The 25,739-nt window shown below is 50.1% G+C and overlaps 2 protein-coding genes across 3 annotated transcripts in view; both read right to left on the bottom strand.

Annotated features, from left to right (window-relative positions):
• Window positions 1-10,130: 10,130 nt before the first annotated feature.
• LOC137356976 (talin rod domain-containing protein 1-like) lies at window positions 10,131-12,701 on the bottom strand. The gene has a single exon (XM_068022879.1). The coding sequence runs from the start codon at window positions 12,211-12,213 to the stop codon at window positions 11,164-11,166; it is 1,050 nt and encodes a 349-aa protein (XP_067878980.1). The 5' UTR covers window positions 12,214-12,701; the 3' UTR covers window positions 10,131-11,163.
• Window positions 12,702-16,236: 3,535 nt separating this feature from the next.
• Window positions 16,237-25,739, bottom strand: part of hormad1 (HORMA domain containing 1) — a 35,050-nt gene continuing 25,547 nt past the window's right edge. Inside the window, exons 9-15 of one of the 2 annotated variants that reach the window (XM_068022447.1) lie at window positions 24,853-25,004; window positions 23,865-24,109; window positions 21,835-21,913; window positions 21,685-21,746; window positions 18,993-19,076; window positions 18,060-18,161; window positions 16,237-17,321 (exon numbers count right to left, since the gene is read on the bottom strand). In XM_068022447.1, the coding sequence (XP_067878548.1) occupies window positions 17,232-17,321; window positions 18,060-18,161; window positions 18,993-19,076; window positions 21,685-21,746; window positions 21,835-21,913; window positions 23,865-24,109; window positions 24,853-25,004 (814 nt within the window). In that variant the 3' untranslated portion in view covers window positions 16,237-17,231. Of the gene's footprint in view, window positions 17,322-18,059; window positions 18,162-18,992; window positions 19,077-20,169; window positions 20,965-21,684; window positions 21,747-21,834; window positions 21,914-23,864; window positions 24,110-24,852; window positions 25,005-25,739 lie in introns of those variants that run through there. The other variant, XM_068022448.1, reaches the window with a different exon arrangement.

The following is a 25,739-nucleotide window of genomic DNA, read 5'->3' as shown; positions in this document are numbered from 1 at the left end:
GCCTGCAAGTCTTTGGCTGTGGGAGGAAACCGGAGCACCCGGCGAAAACCCACGCGGTCACAGGGAGAACTTGCAAACTCCGCACAGGCAGTACCCAGAATTGAACCCGGGTCGCTGGAGCTGTGAGGCTGCGGTGCTAACCACTGCACCACTGTGCCGCCCTATCACAGTCAGGAACAAAAAAGGGGCAATAGCACTGCTGGGAGTGTACTATAGTCACTCCCCAAACAGTCAGAGGGAGATAGAAGAGCAGATTTGTAGGCAATTCTCTGAGAAGTGCAAAAACAATAGGGTAGTAATAATAGAGGATTTTAACTACCCCAATATTAACTGGAATAGTTTTAGTGTGAAAGGAATTGAGGAAGCAGAATTCTTGAGGTGCATTCAGGAGAACATTTCTTGCCCGGTATGTAGCAAGTCCAGCAAGGGAGGGTGCAGTTTTAGAATTAATTTTAGGAAACGAAGATGGGCAGATGGAAGGAGTGGCCGCAGGAGAGCATTTTGGCAGTAGTGATCATAATTCAGTCAGTTTTAACATAATTATGGAAAAGGACAGAGATAGAACAGGAGTTAGAGTTCTCAATTGGGGCAACGCCAATTTTACTAAACTGAGAGTGATTTAGCGGAAGTGGACTAGAAACAGCTACTTGAAGTGTCAGAGCAGTGGGAGGCATTCAAAGGGGAAATTCAAGGGGTTCAGGGTAAATATGTTCCCACAAAGAAAAAGGGTGAGGCGGCCAAATCCAGAACCCCACGGATGTCAAAGAGCCTACAGGGTAAGATAAGGCAGAAAAGGAAAGCTTATGTCCGACACCGAGAACTCAATACTACAGAAAGCCGAGAGGAATATAGAAAGTGGAGGGGTGAAATCAAAAAGGAAATTAGGAAAGCAGAGAGGGCATGAAAGAATATTGGCAACCAAAATCAAGGAGAGCCCAAAGATGTTTTATCAATACATTAAGAGTAAGAGGATAACTAAGGAGAGAGTAGGGCCATAAAAGACCAAAAAGGTAACCTATGTGTAGGAATGGAAGATACTGGTATGGTTCTTAATGAATACTTTGCGTCTGTCTTCACAAAAGATGGGGACGATGCAGATATTGTAGTTAAGGAGGAAGAGTGTTAAGTATTGGATGTGATAAACATAAGGAGAGAGGAAGTATTAGTGGGATTAGCATCCTTGAAAGTTGATAAATCACCACAGCCAGATGAAATGTATCCAAGGCTGTTAAAGAAGCAAGAAAGGAAATAGCAGAGGGTCTGACCATCATTTCCCAGTCCTCACTGGATACAGGTGTGGTGCCAGAGGATTGGAGAACTGTTAACATTGTATTTCTGTTTAAAAAGGGAACAAAGGATAGACTGAATAATTACAGGCCAGTCAGTCTAACCTCAGTCGTGGGCAAATAATTGGAATCTATTCTGAGAGACAGGATAAACTGTCACTTCGAAAAGCACAAGGATAGTCAGCACGGATTTGTTAAGGAAGATCTTGTTTGACCAACTTGATCGAACTGTTTGAAGAAGTAACAAGAAAGATAGATGAGCGTAGTGTAGTTGATGTGGTCTAAGTGGATTTTAGCAAGGCTTTTGACAAGGTTCCACATGGCAGACTGGTTAAAAGAATGAAATCCCATGGGATCCAGGGAAATGCAGCAAGGTGGATAAAAAATTGGCTCAGTGGCAAGAAACAAAGGGTAATTGTTGATGGGTGTTTTAGCGACTGGAGGGCTGTTTCCAGTGGTGTTCCGCAGGGCTCAGTACTGGGGCCCCTGCTTTTTGTGGTATATATTAACGATTTGGAAGTGAATGTAGGGGGCATGATCAAGAAGTTTTCAGATGAAACAAAGATCGGCTGTGTGGTAGATAGCGAGGAGGATAGCTGTAGGCCGCAGGAAGATATTGATGATCTGGTCAGATGGGCAGCAAAGTGGCAAATGGAATTTAACCCAGAGAAGTGTGAGGTGATGCATTTGGGGAGGTCAAACAAGGCAAAGGAATCCGCGATTAATGGGGAAATACTGAGAAGTGTAGAGGAAGTGAGGGACCTTGGAGTGAATGTCCACAGATCCCTGAAGGTAGCAGGACAGGTCGATAAAGTGGTTAAGAAGGCAGATGGAATCCTTTCCTTTATTAGTCGAGGTATAGAATATAAGAGCAGGGAGGTTATGCTGGAACTGTATAACTCATTGGTTAGGCCACAACTTGAGTACTGTGTGCAGTTCTGGTCGCCTCATTACAGAAAGAATGTAATTACACTAGAGAGGGTACAGAGGAGATTTACGAGGATGTTGCCGGGACTGGAAAAATGCAGCTATGAGGAAAGATTGGATAGGCTGGGGTTGTTGTCCTTGGAACAGAGAAGGCTGAGGGGAGATCTGATTGAAATGTACAACATTTTGAGTGGCCTGGATAGAGTGGAGGTGTAGGGCCTTAGGACCCTAGCAGAGAGATCAGTGACGAGGGGGCATAGATTTAAAGTGATTGGTAGAAAGATTAGAGGAGAGATGAGGAAAAGCATTTTCACCCAGAGGGTGGTGGGGTTTGGAACTCACTGCCTGAAAGGGTGGTTGAGGCAGAGACCCTCAACTCATTCAAAAGGAGTCTGGATATGCACCTCAAGTGCTGTAATCTGCAGGGCTACGGACCAAATGCTGGAAGGTGGGATTAGAACAGGTGGATCGTTTTTCAGCCGGCACAGACACGATGGGCCGAGTGGACTCTTTCTGTGCCTTAAGCTCTCTATGATTCTGTTCGATGATAACCTGTACTAGGAGGATGGTGTGTGATTGATGGGGTCAAAGGTTGTCGAGCGGTCGAGGAGGGATTAGACAGCACAGTCACAGTGAATGTCCTTTGATGAGAGCCTTTACAGTGCTATACATCTCCAGCTGCTCAGTTATTGACAATTGGTTACTCCTGCAAGGATAAATTACCTACCCTTAACGGCACAGCGGCGCAGTGGTTAGCACCGCAGCCTCACAGCTCCAGCGACTCGGGTTCAATTCCGGGTACTGCCTGTGTGGAGTTTGCAAGTTCTCCTGTGTCTGCGTGGGTTTCCTCCGGGTGCTCCGGTTTCCTCCCACATGCCAAAGACTTGCTGGTTGATAGGTTAATTGGCCATTATAAATTGACCCTAGTGTAGGTAGGTGGTAGGGAAATATAGAGATAGGTGGGGATGTGGTAGTAATGTGGAATTAGTGTAGGATTAGTATAAAATGGGTGGTTGATGGTGGGCACAGACTCGGTGGGCCGAAGGGCCTGTTTCAGTGCTGTATCTCTAAAACTAAAAAAACCTTAAATTGGAGCCAGGCCGTTCAGGGGGTGATGTCAGGAAGCACTTCTTCACACAAAGGGAGTGGGAAATCTGGAACACTCTCCCCCAAAAAGCTGTCGAGGCTGGGGGAGGATCAATTGGAAATTTCCAAACTGAGATTGATCGATTATGCGTTGGGTTAAGAGGATTAAGAGTTAAGGAACCAAGGCGGGGAGATGGAGTTAAGATACAGAACAGTCGTAATCCAATTGAATGGTGGAACAGGCTCGAGGGGCTGAATGGCCCCCCCCCCCCGTTCCAATCTCCTTCCCAATCTGCTCCGCGCTGGTGTTTCTGTCCCACCCGAGCCTCCTCCCACCCCCCTCTCCATCTCACCCCATCCCCATATCCTTCTATTCCTTTCTCCCTCATGTGTTTATCCAGCTTCCCCTTAAATGTATCTCTGCTATTCCCCCCCAACCACTCCCTGTGGTAGCGAGTTCCACATTCTCACCACTCTCCGGGTGAAGAATTTTCTCCTGAATTCCCCATTGGATTTATTAGTGACTGTCTTATATTGATGGCTCCCTAGTTCTGGTCTCCCCCACAAGTGGAATCTTCTCTACGTCTACCCGATCGAAACCCTTTCATCATTTTAAAGACCACCCCTCAGCCTTCTCTTTTCTAGAGAAACGAGCCCCCAGCCCGTTCAGTCTTTCCCAATAGTTAGTACCTTGAAGTCTTCCTGAAATCCTTAGCCTCTCCTCCATAATCCCTCCCCCCTTTCTGCTTAACGCACTTTCCCTCACATTTGAATATAAGTTGTGATTGACCTAACTTGTTCTGGAGAGCAAAGTGACCAGTTTCTACTGCTGGCGGCTCAGCTCCTGTTAATATGTAACCCAAGCAGGATATTGCACCCAGCATGGTAACAGGGTAATCTGCTGTGTTGATCAGCGATGGTCAGCCCTGTAAGTGACAGTGCTAAAGCTTTTGACCTATCAGTTGTAGCTCAGTTGCACTCTCTCCTCTGAGTCACGAGGTTGAGGTTCGAGCCCCCACTCCAGAGATTTGAGCACAAAATCCAGGCCGACGCTCCCAGTGCCAGTGCTGAGGGAGTGCTGAACTGTCGGAGGTAACACTGTGACTGTTCAGGATAACACGTTAAAGCCCCTCTCAGGTGGATGTAAAAGATCCCACGGCCGCTGTTGGAAGAAGGGGTGGGTCTGCTTTACCTGGTGTCCCTCAGCCGACGTCCTAAAAAAAAAAAGGATACGATCTGGGTCGACAACGCATCGCTGTCCGTGGGATCTTGCTGTGCGCAAATTGGCAGCCATGTTTCCTGCATCGCAGCAGTGACCGCACTTCGTTAGCCGTAAAGTTGGGACGTCCTGAGGTGGTGAAAGGCGCTATAGAAATGCAGGCTCTTTTCTCCTTCGGAGTGCCAATAACACTGGCGCCATTTTCCCGAGATGGTTTGGCTCTGAGTTGGCTTTGGGAAATGCTCCCGATCCGATTCGTACGCACAGACTCCAGCACGGATTTTCGTAGCTGCCAGTGCCTCCAACACCCACCCCCCCTCCCGACCCAACCCCACCCACCCCCCCCCACCCCCGCCAGCTTTTGCTCCTCAATGGTTTGATGCAGATCGCCGCAGACAACTGTCGCCTGGCAACCCCGGGTCATCACCAAAACCCGGATGTGGCCGAGGGAGCCCCCAAAAAAAGGAGTGGAATATAATCCTGCATAGCTAGCTAGGGTTATAATATGCCACTGCACTTTCTCCACAGCTCTGCCAGGCCTTGGTTGGATCACATCTAGAGTACAGCATAGAGTTCTGGGCGCCGCACCTTAGAAAGGATGGAGGGAGCCCGGTGCAGACTCACCAGCATGCCAAGGGTTAAATTATGAGGAGGGATTACATAAACTAGGCTTGTATCCCTTGGAATATCGAAGGTTAAGGGGTGATTTGATTGAGGTTCTTTAGGATTTGGGAAGGAACTGATAGGGTGGATAGAGAGAAACGTTTTCTCCGCCGGTGGGGGAGTTTAGAACAAGGAGGGGCAGACTCCTTAAACTCTGGAGAGAGGTTTGGAAACACTGCTCCACGTAAAGGGCAATGGGAGTGTGGAACTCTCTCCCACAAGAAGCAATAGACGCTGGCTCGATGGATCACTTTTGTGCTCAAATCTCTGGAGTGCGGGGACTTAGACTTACAACCTCCTGGCTCAGAGGAAAGAGATATATTTATTATTGTGCATGGGTTACATATTAACAGGAGCTGAGCTGTGTTGCCAGCAGCAGGAACTGGTCACCTTGCTCTCTGGGACAATTTAGGTCGGTCACAACCTATATTCAAATGTGAGGGAAAAGTGTGTTGAGCAGATGAGGGGAGAGGGAATATGGAGGAGAGGCTTAGGTCAGAGAATAGAGTTTCGAGCAGAATGACTCACCACCAGATCGTTACCTGGCAGGGGGAGAAACCATGATAAGTGGCCTTTGACCCTGTTCCGGGTAAATTTTGAGCAAAAATGGCTGTAACCATTTCTAGAGCTTCAGGCTAGGGAGTGCGCAACACCGTTCAGGTGGTGAAGGAGAAGGAAGGAGGTGCACCGGATGACCGTACCTTCTTCATTAAGAAAATCCTTATTGATTGCTGTGGATTTCAAGCTGTGGACGTCTTCTGCCTGCAGGATTTCCCCAGCAGTGGATATTTCGGCGTGACGTTCAAGAACGTGGCGGGATGCATCAAGTTCCTGAAGGTGTTCAAGGAGAAAGGGGACCGGGTGCCACTGTCCATCCTCACAGTGGAGCCACTCTTCACGCTGCCGTCACAACGTGACCGGGTGATGACAATCCACCTCTACAACCCCCATGTTCCGGTGGTGGATGTACTCACCTTCCTCGCCAGGTACGTCGAGGTGGCCGGCAGCAGCACTGATGTCAAGGACCCATTTGGGATTTGGACCAGCAAGCGGCAGGTCAAGGTGACCCTGAAGGTCGATGCCAACGGAGCCATCGTCCGTCCTCCCTCCAGCTTCGCTATCGGGGGGGGGGGGGGGGGGCGAAGTCGAGGCTTCTTGGTCTATGCGGGGCAGCCCAGAGTGTGTCGCACCTGTGGCAAATCTGGTCTCGTGGCAGCCAACTGCAGCACAGTCGTCTGCAAGAACTGCAAGAAGGAATTTCCATCAGATCAAGGACTGTAAGCAGAGTAAGTGCTGCAACTTGTGCGGTGCGGCAGGCCACCTCTACAAAACCTGCCCCAAACGCTGCCTCAGTTATGCTCAGGCGGCAAGGTCCAAGGAAAGGCCGGGAGAATGAACGGCGAATGCGTCTGGTGCTGGGAAGGAGACAAGCAACCTTCTCCGCAGCGAGGAAAGTCTACCTGAGAAGGAGAAGAAAGGGGAGGCAGCTGAAACCAGTGACCCAGCACCTACCCTGCGCCCGGAAACCCCTCCTCCACAGACAGAATCAATAGAGGAGGAATTAGCTGATGAACAAACTGGTCAGTGGCAAGTGGTACGAAGAACATAAGAAATAGGAGCAGGAGCAGGCCATTCAGCCCTTCAAGCCTGCCCCACCATTCAATAGGATCATGGCTGATCTGTCCCAGGCCTCAACTCCTCTTTCGGGCCTGCTCCGCACAACCCTTGACTCCCCGAGATTTCAAAAATCTATCTACCTCCTCCTTAAATACATTTCGTGACCTAGCCCCCACAACTCTCCAGGGTGGAGAATTCCAGAGATTCACCACCCTCTGAGAGAAGAAATTCCTTTGCATCTCAGTTTTAAATGAGTGCGCCCTTATTCTGTATCTCTGTCCCCTAGTTTGAAATTCCCCCACTAGTGGAAACATCTTCTCAACATCTACCCTGTCGAGCCCCCTTAAAATCTCATATGTTTCAATAAGATCACCTCTCATTCTTCTAAACTCCAATGAATAAAGCCCTAATCCGTTTAGCCGCACTTGATAAGACAACCCCTTCATCCCAGGAATCAGCCTAGTGAACCTTTTCTGAACTGCCTCCAATGCTAGAATATCCTTCCTTAAATACGGGGACCAAAACTGTACGCAGTACTCCAGGTGTGGCCTCACCAACACCCTGTACAGTTGTAACAAGAACTTCCCTATTTTTAAACTCTAAGCCCCTAGCAATAAAGGCCAAAATTCCATTTGCCTTTCTAATTACTTGCTGCACCTGCATGACACACCTTTTGTGTTTCATATACAAGAACACCCAGATCCCTCTGTACTGCAGTATTTTGTAGTCTTTCTCTATGTAAATAGTAATCTGCCTTTTTATTCTTCCGACCAAAGTGTCTTTACAAAGCAGGTGTGGAAAGAGGTGCAGTGGTTTTGGTCGAGGTTCATCCCGAGCAGCTCTGTAACACAGGAGTCTGTGCTCTACGGGCTGTTCCCAGGGACGCACACCGAGACAAACATCAACTGCTGCTGGAGGACCATCAATTCGGTGAAAGGCGCCCTTTGGTCTGCCCGAAACTTGCTGGTCTTCCAGCGCAAAGAGTTGTCCACGACCGAGTGTTTGCAGACCAGCACATTCCAAGGTCCAGGACTACGTGCTGAGGGGACGCACGAAAGCTTGGGGCAGCCGCAGCAAAGGCTCAATGGGGAAAGACCACTGTGTGAGGTCCTCCCGCCATAGCGAACCGAGGGGCTGGACCCATGGGAAACCCCTCGGGCTGTATACACCAAATATGGGTTTGCTGTAAAATGGAATGGAAGTATAGCGAGGGAACTCACTCCTGTGTTGAAGAAAACTGATTTCCTTTGCAATTTTTGGAATGTCAACTTGGTGCTGTTTTGTAATGTATTTTTTTTTACAGATTTTTTTGAATAAAGTATATTCTCGGGGGAAAATAAATACCTATTGGGGAAAGACTGAACAGGCTGGGGTTCTTTTCTCTGGAAAAGGGAAGCCGAGTCTGTGCGACCTGTCCTCGTAATTTAACCCTTTCATCCCCGGGATCATTCTGGTGAATCTGCGCCCTCTCCAAGGACAATATATCCGTCCTGAGGTGCGGAGGCCCAGAACCGATCTCGGGTCATCCCAAAGACCTTCAAAGAGCCTACGCTTAACTGTATTCCAGTCGGGGCCCTGAGCAAGGCCCGACACGACATCTGGGTTGTTGACCTAGTGATGTCTGTGTTGGAGGTGGGGGGAGGGGTGCGCTGAACGTTGGACTTTTGCGACTCGCTGCCGAACCCGTTTTTGACACAAGCCCCCTCCGTTTCCATTTTAAAATTCTCACCCTTGTTTTCAAATCCCTCCATGGGCCCCGTTGACGGCGCTAGATAAATGCAAGTTGGTGTTGTTGCTTGCTGGGGTGCGAGGAGCAAAGTAATTCACACAAAGTGTGTGTGCGTGTGTGTGGGGTGGGGGAACTCGCGCCATTCCTGGCCCTCGCCCGCTATCGACTGGTGACAGAGAGACCCAGCCCAGGGGAGGGGGAGGGGAGGGGGCGTGTGCGGCCATTGCTGCCACTGGGGACCGACCGCAACTTCAGTCCGGGTTCAGGCACAGGCCCAGCGCGCTCAGTCAATGAGGTTCGGCTTAATGGTCATTCCCGGCAACCCCCTCCACCCGCCCCCAAGACAAGGCCGACGTTTACCGATATCGGACTCCCTGGTGGGCGAGCTCTCAGACGAAGGGAACGGGAGTAACAGCCAACAGCGTCCGTCTGAACCCTGCCATCGATCCCATTCGCATCATTTCACAGAGCCCTTAGACCGTCCATCCCCACCCCATGGAGGTCTGCGCGCCCCAGTTTGAGAACCACCACTGCAGGAAACAAAACAGCAAATATTCACAGCGAATTCGATCTAATTCTTTAAAAAGTCATTCTCGGGATGTGAGCGGTCACTGGGGTTCATTTGTTGCCCCATCCCTCATTGGCCCCTTGAGAAGGCGGTGGCGAGCCGCCTTCTTGAACCGCTGCACTCTCCGTGGGGTAGGTACGCCCACGTGCCCATTCCAAAGTTCTCCAATGCCAGTCTCTCAGCTCTTACCCTCCATAAACTTCAGCTCACGCAAAACTCCTGCTGCCCACCACCCCCCCCCCCACACTACCCGTGTCCGAACTCGCACCAGAGTCCCGTTCGCCCGTTGTCCCACCCCCACCCCCCTGCGCTCGCTGACCTACACCGGCTCCCGGTCCGGCAACGCCTCCCATTTAAAAATCCTCACCCTCGTTTTCAAATCCCTCCATGGCCTCGCCTCCTCGCACCCCCTCCCTATCTCTTGTCACCACCTCCAGCCCCCTACAGCCCTCCGAGATCTCTGCGCTCCTCCAATCCCAGCCTGATTCCCAACGCTCCGCCATTGGCGGCCGTGCCTTCAGCTGCCTGGGAGCTCTGGAATTCCCTCCCCAAACCTCTCCGCCTCTCTCTCTCTCCCCCTCCTCCTTTAAGACGCTCCTTAAAACCGACCTCTTTGGCAGAGCTTTTCATCGCCTGCCCCCTAATATCTCCTTGTGGGGCTCGGTGTCAGATTTTGATATGCTCTTGGGACGGTAAAGGCGCTATATAAATGCAAATCGCTGTTGTTGAAGCTGTTCCAACTGCTCCACACAGCTGCGGGGGTTGGGGGGGTGGGGGGTGGGTGGGCTTTAACTGAAATCAGGAAAACAGCAGCTTGCCAACTCCATCCATCACTAGGGTTGCATTAGGTCGATCTGCTTTTGGCTGATCCCTTACGTACCGCCCAGCAAGCTCCTCTGCACAATTGGAGGAAAGGGTTTGGTCCCAGTTTAATTAAATCGGAAATGTTGTCCCCACCAGAATAAGTCAAATTACAGGCCACAGTTTAAGCGTTTAACTCTCTCCTCACTGCGCGTCTCCTCTTTTATAAAAACCTTGTGTCGATTCAGTGCTCATGGGACTGTCCCCATCAAACACTCCCAGGACAGGTACAGCACGGGGTTAGATACAGAGTAAAACTCCCTCTACACTGTCCCCATCAAACACTCCCAGGACAGGTACAGCACGGGGGTTAGATACAGAGTAAAGCTCCCTCGACACTGTCCCCATCAAACACTCCCAGAACAGGTACAGCACGGGGGTTAGATACAGAGTAAAGCTCCCTCTACACTGTCCCCCATCAAACACTCCCAGGACAGCTACAGCACGGGGGTTAGATACAGAGTAAAGCTCCCTCTACACTGTCCCCCATCAAACACTCCCAGGACAGGTACAGCACGGGGGTTAGATACAGAGTAAAGCTCCCTCTACACTGTCCCCATCAAACACTCCCAGGACAGGTACAGCACGGGGGTTAGATACAGAGTAAAGCTCCCTCTACACTGTCCCCATCAAACACTCCCAGGACAGGTACAGCACGGGGTTAGATACAGAGTAAAGCTCCCTCTACACTGGCAATAAAATACGAGAGCACAATAGGATGTAAATAAGAATTAAATTCGCGTTGCCAAAAACGTGCACAGAAAAATATCAAGGCTCTTCAGTTGCGGGGTCCAAGTTCTGAAAATCAAATTGGAATGTGGGGTAAATATGAATATTTCCAGGTGTTCGTTCCTTTTTAAAGTAAGTTTGCTAACTTTCTTTCAGCCTCTCCTGAAGGTGCTGACATTTCCTGCGGGTTAGTTCCAGGCAGTGAGAGGTTAAACCGAGGCCCCCGTCTGCCCCTCCCAGGTGGATGTCAAAGATCCCGGGGCGACTATTGGAAGAAGAGTATGGGGGGGGGGGTGCGGGTGCGGGGGTAGCAGGGGGGAGTTCAACCCAGTGTCCTGAGTGCCTGATATTTATCCGAATGTTTGCGGGATCTTGCTGTGCACAAATTGGCAGCCGCGTTTGCGACCTCTCGACGTTTGACTTCGAAGTACTTCATTGCTCCTGAAGCGTTTGGGACGACTCGGGGTGGTGGCAGGCGCTACAGAAATGCACGCTCTTGGCAGGAGCTGGGGTCAGTGTTCCAGGGGTTGAAAATGTTCAAGGAGTCATTGTCCCGTAGCACCTGGGAGAGGAGGTCGCAGCGGTCGGACACGGCACAGGCTAAAGTCTTCAGCTGCTCTCTGAAGGGGGCGATCTTGGTCCCATTGTCCACCAGCAGGGCTGTGTCGCGGATCCACTGGATGAAGAGGAGGCAGGAGGACACCACGTGTCTCGCGCCCTCTAGGATGTTGGCGTGGACGGACCTGGCCTCCGGGGGAAGGTGGGCCGGACAGCCCAGGAACTGCGGCTCCGTGGCGAAGCCCACCAGGGCGCGGACGGACTGGAGCAGGGACCCGCTGAAGAGCACGCAGCGCCCCCGCGTGACCTCGCTGGGTGACGCCCCGAGCTCCTTGACGCAGGCCAGCAGGGCGGTGGCGCAGCAGGCGGCGCCCCTGAGGCCCATCCTGAACTGGTCCCGGGCGAAGCCGTCCCTCCGCCCCTCGCCGGCCTGCGTGCAGGACTGGGTCAGGCCCCTGATGCTGCGGCCCACGCCCTGGGTGACGTCTGCCAGCAGTGGCGGTGCCAGCTCCCGCAGGGGCAGGCTGCCCAGGACGCCGCAGTGCTGCTCGATCTCCTGCTCCAGGACGGACACCTTGTAGCGCTCGACGGGCCCCGGTTGAGCCGGCCTGGCGCCCGGCATCTCCATGGCTGCCAGATAGGCGGCGTGCGAGGAGCACTCCACCAGCGCCACCACCACGTTGCAGAGTTCAATCAAACCGTGCCCCACTTCCTCGTCCTTGCTCAGGTGCACCAGGTACTGCAGCTCATGCACGAGGATGGCTAGACCCTTTGTCCTGGCGATGATGGTGTCCCTGCACTTCTCAAAGGACTCGGCACAGCTGCTCAAGCCGCTGGTGTCCACGGGCCGGGCATCGTCAGACAGCAGCAGCTCCGCCACGTGCTGGATCTTCTTTTTGCAGGAGTCAGAAACGTAGGCGACGCGGTTCTGGCTGTAGCTGATGGAGCGCTCCCACGGACTACAATCCATGGCAGCCCTCGGCACTGCGTTCCACTCTGAATGCCGTCGCCAAAGGATGAGAATGTTCTTACCAACTCGGCAGCAGTAAGTTTCCACTTAAAAAGTTCCGCACATCTGATCTGCAGCCAAAAAAAGGAACCAGGATAGGAACCAAGTCGGTCTCTTTTCAAATGCTCGCCCTCAAAAAAAGCCGCCCCGGACCAGCCTTGACTTACGAGTCCTGTTTTCAAGAGAGGAATATCGTTTTAAGACGGTCTTGATACCGATGCAAGATGTTTCTTTCTTTCTCCGATCCTCTTCTGCTTAACCCAGTGTGTGCGTGTGTCTGTGTGTGTGTGTCCTGGCAAGATTCTTCTATCAATGAATCCGGGGGGTTTGCAAATGCGAACTGGTGCAACCAGAGGGACGAATGATAACTAGTGAACAATTTTTCCAGCAGTCTTGCAAACGTCGCCCCGTCTCAAATGGGAAAATGTGTTTTATCCTCCTGCTCTTAGTAGCTCTGTTCGCTGTGCTGTTCAGGAAATGGAGCAGAGAGAGAGCAGGGTAGGGCGGGGTTAATCCTTGTTTCCCCTTAAGTCCGAATTCAGGATGCTCAATCAAATGGAAAACAGAGATGGAAAAGCAGTGGGGCCGGGGGGGGGGGTGGGGGGGGGGGGGAGGTGGGGAGGGGAGTTCCGTTGGCACAGGTAACGGGACATCCCTTCTCGTTTCACTCTGGGACTGAAGCTCCTAGTCCTGCAGACAACCTGCATTCCTAGGGGTCTCCTGCAAACTTTTCCCACAGGACCTTTCCCCATCTCAGGACGTCCCAAGTTGTTTCACAGCCAATGGAGCGCATTTTTCCAAGTGTGTAGTCACTGTTATGATGTGGGAGATGCAGCAGCCAATTGATGCACAGGAAGATCCCACAAACAGTAATGTGATGATGCCCCAGATTATCAGTTTTTTTTTTTTAGCGATGTTGGTTGAGGGATAAATATTGACCCCAGGACACCGGGGAGAATGCCACCTCCGCTCTTCTTCCAATAGCGGCGTTGGGATCTTTTACATCCACCTGAGAGGGGGAGGGGCCTCGGTTTGACATTTCACCCAAAAGGCGGCACTCCCTCAGTACTGGCACTGGGAATGTCGGCCTAGATTTTGTGCTCAAGTCTCTGCAACCTCCAGACTGAAGAGGCAAAAGTGACGGCACAGAGCCATAGTAGCTGAAGCTGTTCACGTTTTCCATCATAAATTTCTATGCCTGCTTTTCCAGGAAAACCTGTCAAACACCTTTTCCTGGCCTTTTTTGAGAGGAAGACGCATTTTCTTTCCAAAAACTGAATACACAAATTATACAGAACTGGTCTCCATAAAGGCTAAAAAAAAAGACCCCTCTCCGAATCAGAAGGGGGGGAAGGTGGTTGGAGAAGTATTTCACAGAGTCGACAGCACAGAAGGAGTCCATTCGGCCCATCGTGCCTGTGCTGGCTCTTTGAAAGAGCTATCCAATTAGTCCCTACTCTGCCCCCATATCCCTGCACATTTCCCCCCTTCACGTATTTATCCAATTCCCCTTTTGAAAGTTACTATTGAATCTGCTTCCACCGCCCTTTCAGGCAGCGCGTTCCAGATCACAACAACTCGCTGCGTTAAAAAAAAAATTCTCCTCCTCTCCCCCCCCCCTCTGGTTCTTTTACCAATTATCTTCAATCTGTGTCCCTCTGGTTACCGACCCTCCTGCCACTGGGAACAGTTTCTCCTTATTTACTCCATCAAAACCCTTCCTAATTTTTGAACGCCCCGATTAAATCTCTCCGCTAACCTTCTCTGCTCTAAGGGGAACAATCCCAGCTTCTCCCAGTCTCTCCATCCCTGCTCCCATTCTGGTAAGTCTCCCTCCGAGGCCTTGACATCCATCCTTCCTAAAGTGCGGAGCCCACAACTGGACACAATAAGTGAGGAAGACACTCTCGTCACTTCTGCCCCTCCTTTCACCGTGAAAAAGACTTCTGCAACAGTTAATTCATTTCAATACCTCAGTACTGTGCCTCAGTTTCATTGTCCGATACCTGCAGTTTCGAGTTGCCAACTCTGGCTGAGCCTATTGCTGGAGGTATCATCATGTGACCTCCTGTCAACAATCACATTCTCCTGCCATTGGTCACTTTCACACATCTGCCTTCACGGGACCAATGAGAAAACACGCACGCTCTTCATTAACCAATTGGATCGTTCTTGTCTCCCATTCAAACAGCCATTTCCCACGGCTGCTACATTTTTATAATAGGCAAGAGTGGTCATGACTATTCCCGCCGTGGTTTCTCTCCTGGGTGTTGCTCGCAGCCTGTGTCCTGAAGACTAATTGTTAATTCTTGGAGACTCCAGGGCAATCCTGGAGGGGTTGGCAACACCTGCTGCGAACATAATGGTGAAGTTCAGACCGGAATTCACTGTTGGTCTGATTTTAACACTTTTTTCATCCTTCCTCTTCTCCCAACAACACCCGGCAAATGCTCCCCCGCCCTTCCTGCTGATTCCCGGCTTGGGAATGTTTCCATTGTATTATGCATACAATGTACAGCACAGAAACACCCATCTGCTCCGTGCTGGTGTTTCTGCTCCACACGAGCCTCTTCCCACCCCCTCTTCATCTCACCCTATCCCCATATCCTTCTATTCCTTTCTCCCTCTTGTGTTTATCCAGCTTCCCCTTAAATGTATCTCTGCTATTCCCCCTCAACCACTCCCTGTGGTAGCGAGTTCCACATTCTCACCACTCTCTGGGGAAAGACGTTCCTCCTGAATTCCCCACTGGATTTATTAGCAACTGTCTTATATTGATGGCCCCTCGTTCTGGTCTCGTCCACAAGTGGAAACATTTTCCCTACGTCCACCTGATCAGGTCTAGTTAATGCAGTGGTTATTCGACAGAGGAGGGCAGCACAGCTCAGACCAATCCTGTCATTTGTTAGCAGATATATGCATGATGAATCTCTGTTCAACATTTTTGCTCGTTTAAGATACACGCATTGAAATCAGACACAGATTGATGACGTGAATGTGTTAATTGCCACAGTTTTCATCCTCGTGTTCAAATGGTAGCTCCAGATCGAATGATAGGTTTCAAAAGGGAACTGGATAAATTCTCAAAGGAGAGAAAATCGCAGGGCTACAGGGAAAGAGCAGTGGGGTTTGGGACTAATTGGACTGCTCTTCGAAAGACACAGACTAGATGGGTCGAAGGCCTCTTTCTGTGCTATACTATTCTATGAAATCTCTTCATGGTCCAACCTCCTCCAGCCCCTACAACCCTCCGAGATCTCTGTGCTCCTCCAATTCCGGCCTCTCGCACATCCCCCCCCCCCTTCCCCCCCCCCCCCCCCCCCCCCCCCCCCCCCGATTTCCGTCGCTCCACCATTGGCGGACTGAGGAATTCCCTCCCTAAACCTCTCCGCCCCTCTCTCTCTCCCCTCCTTAAAACCGACCTCTTTGACGGTGCTTTCGGTCACCTGTCTCCTGCCAATTTCTCCACACCTACTCTATCAAAACTTCTCATGATTCTGAACGCCTCTATTAAATCTCTTCATAACCTTCTCTGGTCTAAGGAGAACAATCCCAGCTTCTCTGGTCTCATAAGTGAAATGGGAAGGAAAGCCCCCTTCAGAATTAGGACATTAAAAATAGCAGGAAAGACTAAGGCAATCAAAGGATAGTGTGGGAAGGTGGAGTTGAGGTCGAAGATCAGCCATGATCTTACTGAATGGCAGAGCAGGCTCGAGGGGCCGAATGGCCTCCTCCTGTTCCTACTTCTTATGAACGGCGTAGATGTATTTCAGGGAAAACTAGATAAGCACACGAGGGAGAAAGGAATAGAAGGATATGTTGACAGGGAGAGATGAAGAGGGGTGGGGTGGGAGGAGACTCCTGTGGAACAGAAACAGTGGTGTGGAGCAGATGGGCCGAATGGCCCGTCTCTGTGCTGGAGCAGATTATGTAGTTGACAAACTGTTATTTAGCAGAGAAAGAGGCCAGTGTTGAAGGAGAACAGTGAAGTTTATTAAAAATATCTTCTAAGTACAGTAATACATTGTATAACAGCGATGAGTAAATTTGGCTCCAGGCGCTGTAAATGAGTGAGTATAAGGCAGATGTTCCGCGTGTCACGCCTCTCGGAACCTCTTCGCATACAATGGACTACTTTGAAGTCGAGTAAACACGGCAACTGTTTTGGAAACGGCAGGGACCCACAAAAAGCAAGGAGATAAAGGACTAATCAATCTGTGTCTGGTGAGTTGGTCAAGGGAGGAATGCTGGCCATGGACACCGGGAGGGCTTCCCCCTTTTGCTGTTGTCGGAACAGAGCCATGGGCTCTTTCAGGCTGGTTTCCCCCTGGCTGGAGAGTCTGGAACTGCAGGGGGGTGGGGGGGGAACACAGTCTCAGGATGAGGGCTCGGCCATTTCGGACTGAAGCTGAGGAGAAATGTCTTCACTCAGAGGGTGGTGAATCTTTGGAATTCTCTACCCCAGAGAGCTGTGGATGCCCAGTCGTTGAGTATATCCAAGACCGAGATCGGTAGATTTGTGGGCGCTGAGGGAATCGAAGGATCGGGTGGGAAAGTTGAGGCAGAAGATGATCTTACTGAATGGCGGAGCAGGCTCGAGGGCAAATTAAAATACAAACGGTAAGGCAGGAAGATGGAAGTCGAGATGCAGACTGGCCGTGAGCTAATTGAATGGGGATTTAGGCTTGGAGGCTGTAAATGGCCTCCTGCTGTGCCTAAGCAGTGTCAGGATTGGAGAAGAACGAGGAAGATGGATAAGCAGCCGCTTTTTGTGGGACCTGTTTTGTCCATATGTTTGAGGTGGGGAGTTGCCCTGCACCGCAATCTCCTCCTCCTCTCCCCAAACACTTCAACCGTGTCAGGGAAGAAGAGAATTCTTGACGATTGTTTTGCACGATACGAAGGAACTACTGAGAAACGATGGGAGTGCTGAGGCGTTATAGAGAGACCAACAGCTGAAGAAGGCTTCAACCCGCCGTCTAACGAAAGCGATCCTTCGGCTCACTGAACTTCTTGCGTTTCCGTGCGCACGCTTCATCCTGGCTGCAAGGAATTTCAAACTGGAAAACCTGGCGGGCAGACACAAACCGTTACGGAGGTTTTGCACCGGCCCCTTCAATTCGGGTCAGGGTAAATAGCGCCTGTCACCCACTCGCGCGCTTCACTTCGTAGTCGAAGTGCGGCCACTGTTGCGCTGCAGGAAATGAGGCAACCAATTTGCGCACAGCAAGCTCCCACAAACATCAATGAGATCATTAAGAAAAGACAGGCATTTCCATCGCACCTTTCACCACCTCAGGATGGCTCCACAGACGACGAAGTGCTATTTTTTTGCAGTGCAGTCACTGCTGCAATGTAGGATTCGTGGCAGCAATTTGCGCACGGCAAGATCCCACTCTGCAATAATGACGAGCTAATCGTTTTTTCTTTCAGTGATGTTGGTTGAGGGATGAACTCCCCCGCTGCTCTCCTTCCGATAGTGGCCGTGGGGTCTCATCCGAAAGTGCAGCACCCCCTCAGTATTTCAAATGAGACAGACATATTAACTGCTCTTTAACAGGGGCCACGCTACAAAGATGAGTGTCTCTGGTGGGTCTCTTGCAATGCGTCTGAGCCGCAATTTGGATAGGAGGGAGTGGAAATATGATGGAACAGGGGGCCAAGGGGGAATGAGAAGTGATCTAGGTTAGTGGAAATAGACAGTAGTGCTCGGTGAGTACTGTAATGCCATCACTCCCTCACAGCAACAGGTCTCTTCCACAAACCGCAAAGGTACAGGAAGGTTTTCCGGCTGACTGATAACTTACTGGTTTATCTCGTTCTGAACAGCTTCTCTTCTTCGTTGCTGTCCTTCTCTGAGAGCTCTCACACTGCTTTTTGCCTCCTCTGTCCAGTGGGACTGCACCTTCCTTGAATCATTGCAGAGAATCAGTTTACACATAAGCGTACTTCTTAGTGAAGCTCTATAGTCCCTCCTTTTCTGCCCTCATACAGCACAGGAGGCTATTCGGCCCATCGTGCCTGTGCCGGCTCTTAGAAAGAGCTATCCAGTTAGTCCCACTACCCCCCCTGCTCTTTCCCCCATAACCCTGCAAAATTTCAAGTATTTATCCAATTCCCCCCTTTTGAAAGTTACTATTGAATCTGCTTCCACCGCCCTTTCAGGCAGCGCGTTCCAGATCACAACAACTCACTGCGTTAAAAAAAAATTCTCCTCTGTCGTGTTTTGAGAATTGCATTGTACATATTGTTCACTTGAGGTTACCATACACACACGAGCCCACAGAGGGGGCTGAAAGAGAAAGTGTAAGTAAAACAGAATAAAGAAGACTCCATTCTGTTCAACATCATGCTGTCTCAGTCTCTGCCTCATATTTCTTACTAAACTGGGCTAAACCCTGTTATCACATCCTCAGCTTCCCCTCTTTTTTTTTTGGCAAATTATCTTAAATCTGTTTCCTCTGGTTACCGACTCACCCTGCCAGTGGAAACGGCACCACGCACGATTACCCTTGGGTATGTTGTCCAAGTCGACATACATCGTCAGCTAACTCGACACAAGGCAGAGATTGAGCCTGGAAGGTGCTGGTTTGAATGGCTCAAATACACAGTGCCTTAACCACCTGAGCCATGGGGCAGATGGGGTAGGGGAGGGAGAGGGGGTGGATTCTGAGGTGGGGGGTCATTTTATTTAGAAGATTCTACTTCCCAAGCACAGCAATGCTTGGTGAGATACTCACAGACTTAATTTGGAAAAGCCTCCCACTTCTTGTCCTTCTCCCCGACACTTCCAATTCTGACGTCTTGCTCACCAAGTTCTCCATCTGCCACATGGGGAGAAGCAATTACATTTTGATCACTTATCCGCCCATTCAGATGAAAAGGCGAGGGGAGAGAGAGAGAGATACAGAGGAAATGGCGGGGCAATGAAAGGAGTCGGGCAGACACGGCTTGGTTCCTTGTAAGCGCTAATCCGCAGCACCTATTCTCTTCACAGATCAGCGCTAAGGGACGCTGCCTTTTAGATGAGACATCAAACCAAGTCCCTTCAGGTGGACTTTGCAAAGGAAGAACCTCCTGACTCCCCAAAGCCTGTCCACCATCTATAAGACACAAGTCAGGAGTGTGATGGAATACTCTCCACTTGCCTGGATGAGTGCAGCTCCAACAACACTCAAGAAGCTCGACACCATCCAGGACAAAGCAGCCCACTTTATTGGCACCCCATCTACAAACATTCACTCCCTCCACCACCGACGCACAGTGGCAGCAGTGTGTACCATCTACAAGATGCACTGCAGCAACTCACCAAGGCTCCTTAGACAGCACCTTCCAAACCCGCGACCTCTACCAGCTGGAAGGACAAGAGCAGCAAATACATAGGATCACCACCACCTGCAAGTTCCCCTCCAAGTCACACACCATCCTGACGTGGAACTATATCGGCCGTTCCTTCACTGTCGCTGGGTCAAAATCCTGGAACTCCCTCCCTAACAGCACTGTGGGTGTACCTGTGGGTTTAGTTTTAGTTTAGTTTAGAGATACAGCACTGAAACAGGCCCTTCGGCCCACCGATCTGTGCCGACCATCAACCACCCATTTATACTAATCCTACACTATTCCCATATTCCTACCACATCCCCACCTGTCCCTATATTTCCCTACCACCTACCTATACTAGGGGCAATTTATAATGGCCAATTTACCTAAAGAGATCCAAGACCTTCCTCGCACATCTTAAATTTGGTATTATCGCAGGGGTCATTTCCCTTGTCGAGTTCTTATTTGTCATGCAAAACCTCCACAAATAGAAAGCTACGAAAGAAGCAGCTGTCGGCTGACAAAAATAGTAACTCTTCAACAAAATATGAGCAGGCAGGAAACCCGTGCTGGAATAAGAAAGGAGCTTACATTCATATAGCGCCTTTCACATCCCTCGGGAGGTCCCAAGGCGCTTCACCGGGCCAACGAACTAAGGAGAGGTCACCGCTGCGACGTCAGCAAAGGCAGCAGCCGTTGTTTGCACACAGCAAGATCCAGCGATGGGTTAATGTGCCTTTATTGATGTGTGAGATGGGAGGGTATTGCTTTAATGTTTCAGGTGCAGGGCGGCACCTCTGGCAGTGCAGCACACTCGATAGGAACTGCAAACGTGGCGATGAGCTTGTTAGGCTTGCGGCTGTTGACACTGCCTTTAGTTTGCCTGTTGCGTTTTCGCACTGTCACACTGCTGCTTGTGGGAGCTTGCTGTGTGCAAATGGGCTGCTGTGTTTTCGACACTGCCGCACGGGGACCACTCTTTAAAGAGTATTGGCTATTAAGGGCTTTGGGAAGTCCTGAGGTTTTTCTGGCCAGATTATATACACGTGTCTGAGAGCTACCTTTGCGTCAGTAAGAACCAGTAGCTTCAATTTACACCAGTTACGCACACAGTACCCAGTTAGAAAGGAGGTAGAAAAAAAATTGAACTCGCACACTTAGAGCCTTTCACAATCTCAGGATGTCCCGAAGCGCTTTACAACCAATATATTTTGAAGTGTGGTCACTGTTGTAATGTAGGAAACGGGGCAGCCATTTTGTGCACAGCAAGATCCCACAAACAGCAATGTGATAAATGACCAGATTTGAGTGACGACGGTCGAGGGATAAATACAGGCGTGGGAACTCCTCTGTTCTTCTTCCTAGAGCCGCCGTGGGATCTTTTACATCCACCTGAGAGGACAGACGGGACCCTGGGTTAACGTCTCATCCAAAAGATGGCACCTCCGACAGTGCAGCCCTGCCTCAGTGCTGCAAATGAAATCCACAGACCTGATGTTAACTTCTCCCTCTTCATCTAACCCTGTCTACATGAACTTCAATTCCTTTCTCCCTCATTGGGAATGTCGGCCTGGAAGGGGACTGACCCAGAGGTGACCCCCTGCGAAGCCACGGTTGAGACTTCATGAGATGATGACTGAGGTTCCTCTGCTAGAGTTGTAGAAGTGGGGGGGGGGGGGGGGGCATTAAATTAAGCCTCAGGACCCCTCGGTCATGGAGAGACAAACAAATAACGCAGGGCTTACACTCCCGTGGCCCTGCTAGATAGCGTGTGTGTATGGCCGTCAGGCGTGCTGAACAGTGGCTGTGGCCTTGATGCCTGGTATGGAGCTGCTGAGTGGGGCAATTCAACTGCAGGGGGTATCGCAGCCTAGCCAACTTTAGTCCTCACCCGACATTCAGATGAGATTATGGGATTGTGTGTGAGGGGAGCGGGGGGTGGGGGGGGAGGCGGGATCATGTGAGGTGGAACTGTACCCCAGCAGGAACCATGACCACGAGGAGCAGGGAAGATCTGCGAGGGCAAGGGGGTGGAGGAGAAAGCCAGAAAACATTAAAGGGGGTGTTCTTAGCTATAACATAGCTACCTGGAGTTGGAGGGACAGCACTCACCTGCGTAGCCGGGCTGTTGTTCTTGGGGCTTGCCTTGTTCGCTACCTTTTCAGTCCTTGCTTCTGAAAACATGATACAAAAGCCTTTTAAGCAGCCGATATGAGGGACCCGCTGGGGGCACGTTCACACGTTCACAGGAACTCCACGTACCTGTACTTTGTACCTCAGCGTTAACGTTTTCGGGTACAATCACTCGGGAGTCAGTCGGGCTTTCTGCAGGTAACGTATCCTTTTATTTCAAAAACACAAGGGGGACAACGTCAAATGGAGAGAAGGGGGACCCAGGAGCGAGGTGAAGGTTCAAAAGAGTAACGAATGAACTCAAGTTTACTCCATTTCTGTAATCTACAGCATTTTTCACAACCTCAGGATATAACTAGAATTTCAATGTTTTTTTTCATTCTCTTCCCTGGGATGTGGGAGTCGTTGGCAACGCCAGTATTTGTTGTCCGTCCCTAATTGCCCTTGAACTGAACGGCGTGCCCGGCCATTTCAGAGGGCAGTTAAGAGTCAACCACGTTGCTGTGGGTCTGGAGTCACACGTAGGCCAGGCCGGGCAAGGATGGCAGATTTCCTTCCCCTAAAGGACATGAGTGAAACGGATGGGTTTTCCCCGACAATCAACGGCAGTTTCATAGCACCATTACTTGGACTAGCTTTCAATTCCAGATTTTAAAAAAATTAATTGGATTTATTAATTAATTGAGTTTAATGGCGGAATTTGAACCCATGTCCCCAGGGCATTAATCTGGGCCTCTGGATTACTAGCTCAGCAAATATAGATAAGGACGAGGTGTTGCATTTCACTAGGAGGAGGAGTAAGGAGGCCACATACGGCTTGGAAAATCAGAGTTTAAATGGGATAGAAGAGCAAAGGAATCTAGAGGTGCAGATTCACATTAGAAACAGCGACACAAATAAACAGCGCCATAAAAAATGTAAATGAACCACTGAGTTTAAATTCTCGAGGGACAGACGTGAAAAGCAGGGAAGTGATGTTAAACATGTATCAAACCTTGGTTAGACCACACTGGGAGTGTCTGTGCACATTTCTGGTCAGAGGCATTGAAGAAGGTGCAAAAAGGATTGACAAGGATGATACCAGAACTGAGAGGTTGTAACGAACAGGAAAGGTTGAACAGGATGGGGGCTTGTCTCTCTACAAAAGAGAAGGCTGCGGGTTGACCCGATAAAGGGCTTAAGAATGATGAAAGGGTTTCGATCGGGTCGATGTAGAGAAGATGTTTCCACTTGTGGGGGCGAGACCAGAACTAGGGGGCCATCAATATAAGACAGTCACTAATAAATCCAATGGGGAATTCAGGAGAAACCTCTTTCCCCGGAGAGTGGTGAGAATGTGGAACTCGCTACCACAGGGAGTGGTTGAGGGGAATAGCAGAGATGTATTTAGGGGGAAGCTGGATAAACGCACGAGGGAGAAAGGAATAGAAGGATATGGGGATAGGAATAGCAGGAGGCCATTCAACCTTTCGAGACTGTTCCCCCACTCAATGAAATCATGGCTGATCTGTAGCCTAACTTCCTCTAACCACCTTTGCTCCATATCTCTTAATATCTTTGGAAGACAAAAGTCCATAAATCTTAGATTTAAAAATTACAATTCCCATTTGTGATATAGCGTTCCAAACTCCTACCTCCCCTTTCACTCCTGAACAGTCTGGCTCTAACTTTTTGGCTATGTCCCCTAGACCTGGACTTCCAAAAAAGTGGAAATAGTTTCTATCTACTCTACCTGTTCCCCTTAATATCTTGAAAACTTCAATCAAATCACCCTTAATCTTCTAAATTCCAGGGAATACAGCCCTAGTTTGTGTAATCTCTTCTCACAATTTAACCCTTGGAGTCTGGGTATCATTCTGGTGAATCTACACTGCACTCCCTCCAAGGTTGATACATTCTTCCTAAGGTGTGGTGCCCAGAACTGCCCACAGTCACTCCAGGTGTGGTCTAACTAGGGCTTTGTATAGCTGAAGCATGACTTCAGGACAGGTGACCAGAAGATCGGGCAAAGAGGTCAGCCTGCGGAGGTTATGAGGGTGCAAGGTGGGAGACTGGCCACAAGTGACTCCCAAGGGCTGGAGGAATGGTGGGGGGAGGTATCACATCCTTTGGACTTCTACCCTAGAGCAGACAGTTAAACATAGCACAAAGCATCTTACATTAATTTCGACTTGCTCATTTTGGTCTAATTCCACGTCCTGGGCATCTGGGCCATCTTCATTCTCCTTCCCTGCGTCTTTATCCATTTGTTCCATGCGCTCACTCTCCGTTGTGACCTTCACCTTCAGGACATGGAATGGGGTGGCCACCTCGCCCACACTCAGGAAGACAGGCTCCCCCTCAAATATCATATTCTCTAAGGTACCCTCTTTAAAGCCAGGAGGCTGGTAGTCTGGCGGAGTTACTGAACAAAGAGCACAATGAGTTAAGAAAAGCAATAATCTCCTCTCCACCTCCAGTTCTTTCGCCAATTAACATAAATCTGTGTCTCTCTGGTTACCGACCCTCCTGCCAGTGGAAAACAGTTTCTCCTTATATACGCCATCAAAACCCTTCATGATTCTGAACGCCCCGATTAAATCTCCCCCTTAACCTTGTAAGGAGAACAATCCCAGCTTCTCCAGTCTCACCACATAACTGAAGCCCCTCATCCCTGGGACCATTCAGGGCAATCACCTCCGCACCCTCTCCAAGACCTTGCCATCCTTTCTGAAGTGCGGTGCCCAGAATCTGACCCAATACTCTAGCTGTAGCCGAACCAGAGAATGAAAAAAGTTTTGCGATGTGCAATTATCTTTTGGGCGCAGCGCTTCAAGACTCCCCTAAGTGACGTAGGGGTTACTGGTAGTTCTAAGCGACCACTGCAGTTTAACTAGAGAGTCGCGCAGCATGCAGTCTTCTTTAGTTTATTCAATGGCGACCTACAACAGTCTTGTTGATTCTAGCAGACTATTATAGCGGTGCCGCGTGACGCCATCTATCACGTCGAGCGAATCGCGAACCACTTTCCTGTTAACTGGCGCCATTTGAGCTGTGGTATTGACGATGGGGGAAGGAGAGAGGCTCCTTAACGTTATTAGAGCGAGTTTTTCTCAACCGCGCGGCACGCCGCTGAGCAGATCCCAATGCGGCGGGAAAGTAAATTACCTTCATCGTAGTAGGACAGCTTCATCTTAAGGCAGATGTCGTTTGGAAGGGGCCCCAGGCTCTGCATCAGGACGTAGAGCTTGCGAATGAGCAGGATGCTGGCTTTCTTTGTGTCTGAACAACTCACAGTGGAACTAATCTTCCTGTTGTTGCTACACAAACGTTAAGAATGAGACTAAGGAGGAAATTCGAGGGCTTGACAGTGGCATTTACAATGCGTTAAGCTGGCAAAGGGGGCAAAGAGTCTGTGCTAAATACAGGCAGGCATCTTCAACTCCTGGGTTAACAACAGGAATATGGGCATTTACTGCCCTTAACTCTGGCCTCTTACACATCCCCCCTAATTCCCATTGCTCCACCATTGGCGGCCGTGCCTTCAGCTGCCTGGGGCCCTAAGCTCTAGAATTCCCTCCCTAAACCTCTCCGCCTCTCTCTCTCTCTCCTCCTTTAAGACGCTCCTTAAAACCGACCTCTTTGACCGAGCTTTTGGTCGCCGGTCCCCTAATATCTCCTCATGTGGCTTGGGGGTCAGATTTTTGTTTGATCAGGTTCCTGAGAAGCACCCTGGGACATTTTACTATGTTAAAGGTGCTATATAAATGCAAGCTCTTGTTGTTAAGGCCTTATCTGAGCATCAAGAATGCTGCAGTGTTTGTAGCATTCAGCAAGGCTTCGTTTGGAGGTGGGGAGGGCTGGGTGGGAAGGTTCAAAGTAACGCCCGCCCTTCCCTGTCTAGTTGGTTGCTCCACAAAACAGAAGATATCAAAATAAGGCGACACTGCCTTTTCCTTCTGCCGTTACTATCCCACTGTGGCAGGCATCACATGACAATGCCCTTCTCCCCTACCTGAGGCTAGCAGCGGCAGCAATGCATTAATCACACCAGT

This window comes from Heterodontus francisci, chromosome 46, assembly GCF_036365525.1.
Source record: "Heterodontus francisci isolate sHetFra1 chromosome 46, sHetFra1.hap1, whole genome shotgun sequence".
NCBI classification, from domain to species: domain Eukaryota; kingdom Metazoa; phylum Chordata; class Chondrichthyes; order Heterodontiformes; family Heterodontidae; genus Heterodontus; species Heterodontus francisci.
The sequence above is the reverse complement of the archived record's forward strand: the minus strand, read 5'-3'. Positions and strand labels throughout refer to the sequence as shown.

Coding starts and splice junctions, on each gene's coding strand:
- LOC137356976 (XM_068022879.1), bottom strand. CDS start 12,213: ATGGATTGTAGTCCGTGGGAGCGCTCCATCAGCTACAGCCAGAACCGC.